Genomic DNA, 12,089 nt, shown 5'->3' on the forward strand with positions numbered 1-12,089 from the left:
GAGAGATTGCCTGTCAAATATTATGATCTTCACTGACCTAGGAATCATTTTCTGAATTCCCCACAGCAGTTTACTGGCAGCTGATGCTTAAAAGGAAAATAAAACCGATAATTATGCTAAGAAAGGTTTGGAAAACTTAAATGTGAAGTGAACAAAGTCTGAACAAAGTCTAAAGTTAAATGAGCCCTATGACTCTTATAAAAGACTGCAAAAAATGTGTGACATTGCCTCCTTCAGAAAGAAAAATTTGATAATGTGGGAATTGGGTAATGTTTCTTTTTGAAAAGCTGTTAGTTTTTACTTGCAAGCCCTTTCTGCTCCACCAATGATAGTTTTGTTTTCTTCTATGTCCTTATGTGCTAAGTAATACCTGTTTGAGCCTGTAGGAACAAGCACCTCTTACTGTTCTGGGGGGTAAAAATCATCCTTAATTCTTCTATCAATATTTGATAAAATTGGGATCTGTTTGTGAGCACCTGTTGTGCATTAATTTAAGCAGAAAATATGTGTTTTGTCTCTGTGTTGTGTATCTATTGTAAATATTCTTTGTTTGATTTCTCCTTCTCACTCTGACATTAGGAGAGGAACAAGCACTACTGTTTTTCTGGCAGGATTTTTTTGTGTCCTCTATTCCTATTCTTCTGCTAATAATCTCTTTTTACTGGAAGCTTCTTTGAACATGGACTTGCTCTGTTCTTGTATTTGTAGCCTAGCTAACACAGCAGGGCTCTGACTCTAATCAAGCCGTAGGATTTCTACAATGCAACTAAAATGAGTAACTCTTACAGAAACTTCTAATAGTCATTTGAATTTACAGAGGTCAGTCTGACTTTTTGGAATAACAGCAGAAAATTGTAGCCCAAAAGCTTTACATAAGGCCAGAAGATTGTTAGCAGAACGAATTCCCCCCACCCCCCTCGCTGTGAGGAGCATTGTACAATGACTCTTGAGTCATGCTGGGGGCTGAGATCTTGAGCTACCTTGCTCACTGCTGTCAGTTGTCCTTCCATTACACTCATTAAAGTACTCATTTACTCTTTGGTGTCTTCCCCCTCCCACACCTTCCCAGAAGGAGCTATCTGGTTTGATCTAGCTGATGCACAGCATCAGCAGTGTGTGTTACTGCATGTTTGTTCCTAGTTTGAGGAAAGATTATAATAATAACTTTTTCTGAAAACTTATGGGAGAAGGGAACTTTGCCTCTGTGTGATGTGCCTATATTCTTCTGACTCTTTTGCACTTTGAAAGAAGGGAAGCATAAGAACTAGAAGCTTGTATTTCTGTTGACTGAAGCCCTAGTTTTATAATGGAGTTACAAACATTTACAAAAGTGGACTTGAAAAATTCCTAAACAGGTGATTCCTGACTTCCATGAGAGTTAGGTATGTTACATGCTTAAATGCTTTTTAAGATCCTACTGTAAATCCCTAATCCTTTCTACCTACTTCAGAGTTGTCACTGACGCTTGAGCACTTGAGGGCGGCTTTGTATCTGTCATTATTTCAAAATGATGGAAGTTGAGGAGGACTTTGTCAATTCAAAACTGATTGCTGTGTTATAAATAATAAATTTCTTTAATCAGAAATGTTGCTCATACTTCTGCCATTGAGCACATGGCTAATGCTTGGTTAGGTTATCACAGCTTTAAGATGTCTATTCAATGGAACAGATGGAAAATAATTTTAATAGAAGACCTGAAATGTTTATGTATCCAAGTACCTGATGATCAACCCAGTGCTGGCCCATAAGTGCCGTGGCATCAGTTTAAGTTCTTTAGCAGTATTGCACGGGTAGTCGTGCACTAAGGGGTATGTTCTTGGTGAGGAACAACCAAAAGGAGCTCTGAACTGCTGCCTGAGGAATACTGACATTTGTGCTTTCTTTCTATAAGCATATAACCAGATACCTTCTCAGAAGAGAGCCTCTTGACACCTCCCTCTTGACAGTATTCCATTTGCAGGTTAGGAATATAATGGAGCATAAAGGATATGGGGAGGAACAAAGCAATTTGGATTGCTGTTTATCTAACAACAGTACTGGTGAGGTGTTGGCATCACAGGCATTGGTGAATACTAATATCTGCTTTGCTCAGGTCATGATTTTGCTCTGTGTTCATAGTCTTCTTGCTTAATTCCTGAGCTGCTTGGATATTGAGATAGCAGGTAATGACAAAAGAAAGTGATAGCTGGGGGATTCAAGGATGAGACTTTTCCAAGAACAGTGAGCTTGCAGCCATATCCTAAATATAGCCTTGGAGGTCAGTATGCTTCAGCTGGTGCTTGCATCATTCCCTGCAGCCAATGGAGTTAAATCAAAGGGAGACTGTGGTTCCAGGGAACTTAGCATATGGTAATCAGATAAGTCGCCATATGTTACCTTACTAACATATGGAGGAAGGAACACAGTTGGTAGGGGAATTTCTAAACCTGAAGCGAAAGGCAGTTGCTCTGGTGTCACTTGCCCTTGTTAGCTTCAGTATCTCAGTGTGCTGCTTGTATACATTGATTGGGAGGCTTCCAGGTGAAGAATGCAAACTCCTGCTCGCTTGCAGAAGTGCTGCCCAAGGAGCACGATTCTGAGGCAGTAGAAGGACCATTCTGGAGTCCCTCTTCTTACAGCCCTATCTTCTGGTTCTTGCCTTGGTAAAACACTGGCTTTGATTAAATGTTTCAAAAAATATCTACTGCAGAGAGAATCGTATTCCTCTGTTTGGGTTGGAGGGCATCTTTACAGCTTGAAGTTGCAGAGTTTGGTTAAAGGCTAGGATCTCTGGAAAGACTAATCTGCTCTGTCTTGTGAGTGCTTTTATGCTTTAGGTACTGATCACTCATGTTAATAGTTCAACTACAAATTTTTATATTACAATTTTGAAATATGTAGGGCCTAAAATACGTAAATAAAATTCATATGACAAGGATGTAACATTTGATGGTACTCTCAAGTCATATACTATCATGCAGCTTTTTCTATTTTTTTTTACCTGCTCCTAAGAATTTGCATATGTTTTTTTCAGGACCTGCAAGTATGAAGTTAAAAGCCTGTGCATTCAAAGAAAGATATTTGCTTGAATTTTCCAGTCTTCTCTTGTCCTGTCCATTCCCATTTTACTAGTGAATGAAAAGCTGGTATTTGAGACTCCTAATGCCCTAAGGCAGATTTGGGTGAAGTCACTTCCTTACTGGATATATATATAATTCTCTCCCTTATCAGATGCATGTGTGTGATGGTGAACATAGATGACACAGAGGCATTAATTTAACATAGTGCCAGCTCTGTTTTGGGCATGCCTTTGTGACCTCCACAAACACTTGACTCAGTCTCTCTAGGTACCTACAAAAAGCCCAAGTTTGTGAAATTCATTTAGCCTCTTAGCACTGTATGTGTTTATCATTCTGTGGGAACAGGCTAACTCCTTTCTCCTTGTTTCCCTCAGCTAGAGGATGAAATTTCAACTTTGCGGCAAGTGCTAGCAGCCAAAGAGAAGCACCTGGTTGAAATTAAACAAAAACTTGGCATAAGTCTGATGAATGAACTGAAGCAGAACTTCAGCAAAAGCTGGCATGATATGCAGACAACTTCTGCGTGAGTACTGATCTTTATACTTACACATATGAACGTACCATGTTTTTCTAAAACTTTTTGGGCTGAATTGATAGCAACATTGGTGGAAAGAACCACCCACCTTCATCAAGTGCTGTCTGAAAAGTCACTTGCTTTTTTTTTTCCTCTTCCTTTGACAACTGAATTTGACACTTAAGGAGAAGGAAAAGTGAGCTTCTCCACAACTGAGCTGAGCTGGGAGTTGACAGCAAGGAAGGCAGGGGGCAGTGGCATGCATCATCCATGAAGGAGCAGTCTCACAATACCTAAACAAAGAGAGCAGAGCAGGTCCAATGACAGCAAAGAGGGTCAAGCCAGGAGTTCAGATCTCCAAGAGCCTCTGTGCTGATGAGCCAGGTCCTAGATCAAGCCAGGGAGTCAAATCTGTGAGTTCAAGATCTGTGAGGTACCTGGCCAGATACACGCGCATGACTTGACCTTAAATTCAGTCTAGGTTTTAGTATAGGTCCCAAAGGAAGGGAAAAGGTGCTTAGCAAGGGTTCTCCCAACTCTTGCACAACATTTTCATCACAGTCTTACAAGGTTTCAGAGCAGTGCAGTGCCAGATCTCACCTTGAGCTGCCATGTTCAGAGGAGTGGGGGAGAAAGCATTAGCAATTCCTCTCGGTGCATTCAAGGTGCTGACAGAGACTTGGTAGAATATGTTAAAATGCACATTTTTACATTAAAAGAACTATTCTTTGTATTTTCATGAGAAGTCCAATAAGGCATAAACCCCTTAAAAGTATGTCTCCTGTCTCTCACTGTTGGACAGTTTCTCATCTAGGTCCTGTTTTTCATGACATGTCATTAGCAGGGGTATCACTGTTGCCTTGGTGAGGATGTCTGGCATGTGCTAGGAGAGAACAGTCTAGAGACACTAAACTTTAGAAGAGAGAAGGGGCATAAGACATCTGAACTAGAATTGCTGGGAGAGACTAGCAAAATTTTGAAGCAAAAACTTTAATTTTTACTTGGAATTTGGTAGCAAGTTCCCAGATAGGTTTTAATTTTTCCTCCACATTGACATTTTCAACAAAAACAGACACACACTTAGGAGACTTTTTCAGTGTGGTAGCTGCTACTTTTTTATTTGAGATTAATTCATTTGAGATGAATTCCATTAGGTGGTAAGTGTCCAGAAATTGTTATGTGGAACTGAGCAGCAGGTGTCCCATTTGTGCCCCAGAAAATTCTCATGTTTATGGTCCAACTGCTGTATAATTCTGCTAGACTCTCATGCCAGAACACCAGTGCTGGTACAAATCATAATCCAGCATTCTTAAGAATGGATGTGTTGAGTAATAAAGGTGATTCATTGTTGCTGTACCAAAATAGCAGTGGGACAGCATTATTCACCAAGATTCTCTGATTTAGTAAGGATGAAAAGATGGTTAAAAAAAAAAAAGTTCTAAATATTTACTTGTTTGTACTTTGGATTTCTAAATCTACAATTACTCATTTTAAATTTTAAAATGTCCTGGTTTTAAGAGGTGAAATTTTGTTTCACTTAGCTGGTGTGCTTTCCTGTAAGTTAAAACTACCTTTCTTTAGCAGAGAACTTTTCAAAGGCACAGAGCACCAAGGGTTTTGTCCACTTATTTTTAATGTTTTTAAGCTCTCCATTTAGGGATGCAGTCTTAGATTTAGAGTGGACTTAGAGGAAGAGGGATGGACTTCTCTCAGTACCAGTCCTGTTTTTGACCACTAGTTAAGAGTCATGACCTAACTTACAGAATGCATGCCACCTCTACTGACTAAATTTAAACTTGAGATTTTGACTATTTTAAAGCATTTTCATTTTAAATGGTTGGCCCCAAGTTCCTTGTTGATTTCCTATACTATTCAGTGCACTGATGTTTAGTATAATCTATTATATTGTAATATAATGTGTTGGGGGAGGCAAAGGGTTCTGCTACAGAGGACATCAGTAAATACAGAGCAAATGATTGCCTTTGGTTTGGTTTGGTTTGGTTTCATGGTGGTAAGGCATTCAACTGGAATGACTTCCCACACACACCTTTTTAATGATTGGGTTTTCAGTGAATAGAGGTGGGTGGATATTCACCTTCTAGCAATGCAGGTTTTTTATATTTTAAAAATAGATAATTCATTCTTCTTTAGATGCTAGAAGCAGGGTCATGTTGGTGGATTTTGAGGTTATTTATTTTAGCTTAAAAAATAATTACAAATGTCTTTACATGGTTATTTGTAAAGGCCATAATTGAGCCTTTCTAATTATTGTTCTGCTACAAAAGAAAGGTTTTATATAACCTGAATGCATCGTATTCAGTTGAAGCTTCTTGGTAATGCTTCTGTAAAGTTCCCACACTTCTCCTTACCTTCCATACTTCAGATTTTCACCATATAGTGGATTAAGGTAGAATATAGTATTTATTTATTTATTTATTTAACCTGGTTTTATACAGAACCACAGAATATTTCAGGTGTTGACAGCAATGTCAGGAGACTGTCTAGTCCAGCTGACTTTTTTAGTCAGGACCAGCTAGAGCAGAGTGCTCAGGACTATGTTCAGTCATGTTTTGAATATCTCCAAGGATGGAGATTCTACAGCCTCTCTGGGCAACCTGTTCCATCTTCAATTGCCCTTGCTCTGAAAAACATTTTTCTTAAATACTAAAATATCAATATATTTTAATATTTCTTGCATTGAATTTGTGCTGGTTGCCTTTTGCACTTGCACTAAACACCACTCAAAAGGGCTTGCCTCTGTCTTCTTTCCTCCTTTCATTAGGTTCTTTATACACATTGATGTGGTCCTTCCATGAGCCTTCTCTAAGGTGACCAGTCCCTAAGGTGACCAGTCCCAGCTTTCCCAGCCTCCTCATATGAGAGGTGCTCCAGTCCTTTACCATTTTTATGCACCTTTGCAGGACTTGTTCCAGTTTGTCCATGTCTGCCTTGTACTGGGAAGCACAGGACAGGACCCAGGTGTTGCTATGACCGGGGCTGACAGGGGAAGGATCACTTCATGCAGCCTTTGCTGCAAAGGCACATTGCTGACTCATGTCCAGTTTGTTCTCTACCAGGATTCCAGCCTTTTTCTGCAAGGCTGCTTTCAGCTGGTTGATCCCCAGCCTCCGCTGGGTTATTAATCCCAACCTGCAGGACTCTGTGTTGCCCTTTGTTGAACTTACTGAGACTCCTGTTGCCTCTTTTTTTTCAGACAAAGTCCCAGGTAATTGTATTCTTCAATGCAATTACAGAATTGCATTTCATTATATATGGAGAAGGTTGCAAGGGTTATTTTAGCCTTTCATTAGTGCCTCATAATAAGCTCTAAATATATAGATCCACAAGATATCTTGCCCTTTGCTGAGCATTTATGTTGTAACCATGCTCAGCTTTGTCCCTCAGCTTTTCATTTGGTGCTTTTCTGTAGTTCTTTGAAAAAAAAAAAAAAAAAAGTAAGACATTTTAGTCCTGTCTTCTTGGGAGATATTTCAGTTCTACTGAGTTTCTAAGGAGCAGTTTTATCTGTAAAATTACCCACCAATACACTCACTCCAGCCTAATAGTTCCCACAAACTTCTTTGCCATCCTTTCTTAAAATGTTATCAACTGCTATAAAACATAAACCTCCTCTGTTTAAAATGGTTAACCTTTCAATCCGTGGATGGAATAATAACTATGGAGAGAGCTTCTAGAGCTTCATTTTTCTTCATGAAAATGCTTGGTTTGCTAGTAATCTCTCCAAAAAAAGAAATACTCCAGACATTCAGACCACTGTAAGCATCAGTACTACCATGGCAAATAAATTATTAGAAGAGCTAGAAAATCAGAGGAAACCCATTCTCTCTTCAAGGGCTGCAGTAGGGAAATGATGTGAAATGTTTCAAAGTCGATATGCTTAGTGATTCCAACAGGGGGGCTAGGAAGCCTTTGATGTGATAGAAAGTGGACCCCCACAAGGCTAACACTCAGAATAGGAATCTGAAAAAGCTGTTTTCAAAATGGCTTTTCATCTTTTTGACCTCAGACAGAAATTTCCATTTGTAGAGAGGGAAAAGCTCATGAATTATAGGCCAAAATCAAGAGAACTGTAAGTGCTGGCTCCCAAAAGTATGTTTCCTAGACAGGGCCCTGGGCTTTTTTTAGACGGTGACTGTCTTTTCAAGCCTTTTTAGGAAAATTTCAGTGTTGCTCTGTTCTTGCATGTGATATTTAATTAAGATTTGGGACAAGAACATTCAACATGGACTCGGCCTTTTCCTCCAGAGGTAGACTAAAGATTTGTTCATTGAATATTGACTGAACTATGTGAGCAAGCTTAGTTCTGCTGATAGGAAACCTGAGGACAACTGCATAGGTTTCAACAACTATTGGGAACTTACTGTTTTATAGTTCAAATTTCTGCCAGGTCATAGGAAAATAGAAGGTAATAGTTGCACTGCATGTGTCTTAGGCTTACAATCTATGGTACAGGCACTCTTTGTTAGTATAACTTTAAATATATAGTAATGTGTTCCAAAGTTTCAGAACTTTTTTCAGTAAGTCAGATATAATTTGTGGACAGCCACAGTCCTACTGTGACTTCTAGGAATTAAGTAAACTGTGTTCCCACACACATACTTCTTGTGAGTGGTAGTAAAAGAAATGTGGGTGTTTCTGTTCATTGCAGTATGTAATCACCCTTTGACATTTTTTCTCTAAATTTGCAAGTAAATGTAACAGTTGTGTAAGTGAAGAAATTGTGTGTTGGCTTTAGCAAGTACATTACCTGTGTGTGGGTCTGTGCTACATGGAAGTAAAAGGAGCCTCTCCCTTCCACTGCCTTTGCTTTCTTTGGGTCAGATCAGGCAACCTTCATGCTGTCTTCAAAGAGAATTATCTTGCTGCTTTTCCACATGTGTCTCTGGCCTTGAATTTTGAAGGGTAGAGCAATAAGGAGAAAGGCCTTCAAGAAGTTAACTTACTCATTGTTCCTTGTCCAAAAGATGTATGTCCATTTGTTTGCATTTGTTTCCATTTGTTTCAGCTAATGGAAATTCCACAGCAAGGTCAGGTGATCTGTTCCAGATGTTCGTTTCTCAGGGAAAACCCACTGTAATTATCATGGGGCACCAGAAAATATATACATGTGTATTATAGTGATCTTTATGTGTGTATATCTAACTCAAAGGATGGGAAGGGAGGCCTGAATGTAAATTGAGATCTCTGAAATTACAAGGATTAAAAGTATCCAGGAAAGAGTTAGTCAATAAAAGGAGAAGGGGAAGGGAAAAGGGAAGGGAAAGGAAATGAAAAGGTGGAAAGGGAGAAAGGGAGGGGAAGAAAGGAAAAGAGAGACTGGAATGTATTTAATCTTGCATAATTTTTTTTAATCTAATGTACAGTACATAGCTCACAGACAGTGTTACTGATACAGTTTAAGGTGTGATGAACTGCCTCTAATGTCTTAAGATCATCTGTGCTTCAGCAAACATATTTTGGCTTTTCAACCTGGAATATACCTGTAGCACACTTTTTGCCTCCCTATTCTACGCTGCAGTGCACAAATAATGCATTTCAAACAACTTTATCCCATATTTTTCCCACGTGTTTGAAGATTACAGGGCAGTACAGCCCAGAATATTTGTCACCTTTGTCTGGCACTGACCTGTGACTCTCTCCAGCCCATTGAACAGTCACCTTTCATGTGCTGCACAGTTTTCTGCTGCAGCCTGCAGAGGTTCAGTTCCCTCTGTTCTCTCCTTCCTCTCCCTGTGGGAGAGGAACTACCTGGGGCTTACTTCTTTAGATTTAAGGAATATGTACCCATCCAAATGCCAACACTGTTTCAGTTAATTCTCAACATTTGGTTTTGAAGTTGGAATGAATTTCAGGAGAGTGCTAAGGAAAACCCTACCAAAACAAAAACCCAAAATAATGCATAACAGCTTAGAGTTAATTTGTGGCAAAAAAATGACAATAAGAATGCTCTTAGAGAATATTTTATGTACCTTTTATCTGTCATATATGCATTTATCTCACTTGAGCATTAGCATAATTTAGTTAATGCTGAACCCTGTTTCTCCCAGAAAATTAACAGAAAAAGAGTTTTGTAGCTGAGAGTTTCTCAGGGATCCAGATGCTTTAGATCAATTGCAGAAAAGTCATTCTTAAGATGACTAATGGTTTGAAAACTGAAAAGAAGTAAGCTCCATAGGGCACAGCTTGTGCTACCAGGCTCTGCTCTACTGTATGGTTTTGTTGTTAATTGTTTGTGTTCTGTTACATCTTTTGTGAGCCTTATCACAGGCGAGGATTTCTCAAATGGATTAATTTTGCCAGCAAGCATTGATGGAGGGGCATAATGCTGAATGAAGATGTACTAATTAGCAAATGTACTAATATTACAGAAACTGAATTAAAATTCTTTATAATTTACTGCAGTGCATCAAACATGCAGGTTGACATGCAAAATATAAATATTACATGTGTAGCCTACTTCTGTCAGCACACTCTGTATTGCAACTGTGAATGAAGGGTACATTTAACTCTGCCATATGAAGGGCAATTTTGTACTGAGATGAGATGAGTATGATTGTCCTGTCATATCCTGCAGATGTTGTTGGCCATTTAAATGTCTAGTTCTCTAGTTCTTTCTATATGGCTGCTGCTTGGCTGTTCTCTCTGCAAAGCACTGGTTCCTTCTCATGTGGTTTTTTTATGAAACAGTATCTCCTTATAATTCCTTTCACTGTCTATAAAAATCACAGTGAGATACATATAGTGAGATCTGGTTGTCACAGGATAGCATAACCTAAATGTAGTATATGACACTGTCAAGTGAAAGTGCAGTCAAAATATGCTGCATATCTACTTTGTCTAAATAGTATGTTACAGCACTGGAGACATGAGTTATCTTTAAAGCTCCTTTTAATTATGTTGGGCATGTAAGTGGGAATATAACTGCAATATCAGCATGTTTTGTGATAAGCTCTGATAATCACTGTAAATAATTGTTTCTGTTGAAGAAATACCCTATTTTAAAAACAAAATTATAATCAGAAGTTGATGGATGAAATTCTTAGGTTAATGTCATATATAAAGGTAGTGCTCAGATGTTCACAGGTGAGTGTTATTTACAAGTTTAAAATTGAGACAGCAGTTGATATAACTTATTTGTTATTAACCTATTGTTAATCCCTCTTGTCTATGAAATACATTATAAATTTTTTATTGTTAAGTGCTGAGTGAAAGCCCAGAATATGACCCTTGTTAACCATTACCAGCAATTCTTTTGTGCTACAGAGTATTTTCAGATGCCACAAAATCAGAGCAGGAATTCCTACTCTAACTGAATAAATCAAGTAGGCTGTTTCTACTTTTGCTGATGCTACTTGGTGTAATGCTGCTGATGCCTTTGTATGAATGCAATGATGTACTTGTGTAAAAATGCACTCAATGGCTTGGATGGAAGGTGGTCTTTCTTGAATCCCTGTATCCTAAATTATCTGAGTTTGTTTTTGCTGGAGTATTTCTGCCTGTAAGTTTTGGGGTTACTGGTTGATCTGAGCTGCTGGCTGAGCGATTCCTAGGATGCTGTCAGCTGCCTCGATGAGCTGGTGGTCAGCACTCACCTAAGGATTGCCAGCAGTGGCTGCTGAAAGGATGAGAGTGCCCAGGTGTTGTAGATGACTTAGCATGCAGAGCACTTGGTGGTGCAAGGAGGACTTAAACCATACATAGAGCACTTTTTCCTGTTAATAAGTGTTTGTAGTTCTTACCTGGAATATCCAACTTTATTTCTCCAAAGGTTTATTTAAGTTTCTGTTTTTATTTAAAGTTTCTGCAAAACTTTATTGCGGTAAAGGTTTCTGAAAATTATGTAAGCTGTTCAGTGCATTAAAACAAAAGTACAAACTGCTGTGAGTTACATGAGATGATGAAAACTACTTGGTCAGATGATTAATGTGCAGTACAACTGAGCAGATTCCCAGATGACAGAGAGAATATGTTGAAGAGATCATTGTTACCAGAGTCTTGGCAAGATATCAAATGGATGCTGTAAATATGAAATAACTATGACAATAAATATATCTGAGCCAAAATACAGTGCATTATACATCCAAATATCAACACAGCACATAACTGACTACAGGGAGGCGATGTGCTCTGTGGAAAGATTATTTATGAAGAAGGCATACATGTAATGGTGGAGAGGTGGTAATGGGCAGGGGGTTGATTTTTAAGCTATCAGAGAGATAGAGATGCAAATTGCTTTTTCTTGTCTCTGCTGACAGGTATTGCATGTTGTGCTCTGTTTTCACCTTTGTTATTTTGTTGTTCCTTAAAGTTCTTCTTCAGCATTGCTGAAGGGAGGAGGGGACATGTCATAGGTCATTTTTGCTGAAGTTGGTGCTGAAAAAAGACTAGTTGTGTAACAGTTTTAGCTGGATTTGTGATCTTATGTAATTTTAAAAGCATTAGGAACACAAATGCAGTCTCCATGTCTTCCTTGCTCGTGGAAATACTGGAGGATG

General features: G+C 38.7%; 1 protein-coding gene across 3 annotated transcripts in view; it reads left to right on the top strand.

Annotated features, from left to right (window-relative positions):
- The window catches only part of TPD52L1 (TPD52 like 1), a 51,004-nt gene that overhangs the window by 21,427 nt on the left and 17,488 nt on the right, over positions 1-12,089 (top strand). For all 3 annotated transcript variants that reach the window (XM_038132311.1, XM_038132312.1, XM_038132313.1), the window contains one exon: positions 3,434-3,582. In XM_038132311.1, the coding sequence (XP_037988239.1) occupies positions 3,434-3,582 (149 nt within the window). The remainder of the gene's footprint in view (positions 1-3,433; positions 3,583-12,089) is intronic.

The sequence above is a fragment of the Motacilla alba genome, chromosome 3 (genome assembly GCF_015832195.1).
Source record: "Motacilla alba alba isolate MOTALB_02 chromosome 3, Motacilla_alba_V1.0_pri, whole genome shotgun sequence".
NCBI lineage: Eukaryota > Metazoa > Chordata > Aves > Passeriformes > Motacillidae > Motacilla > Motacilla alba.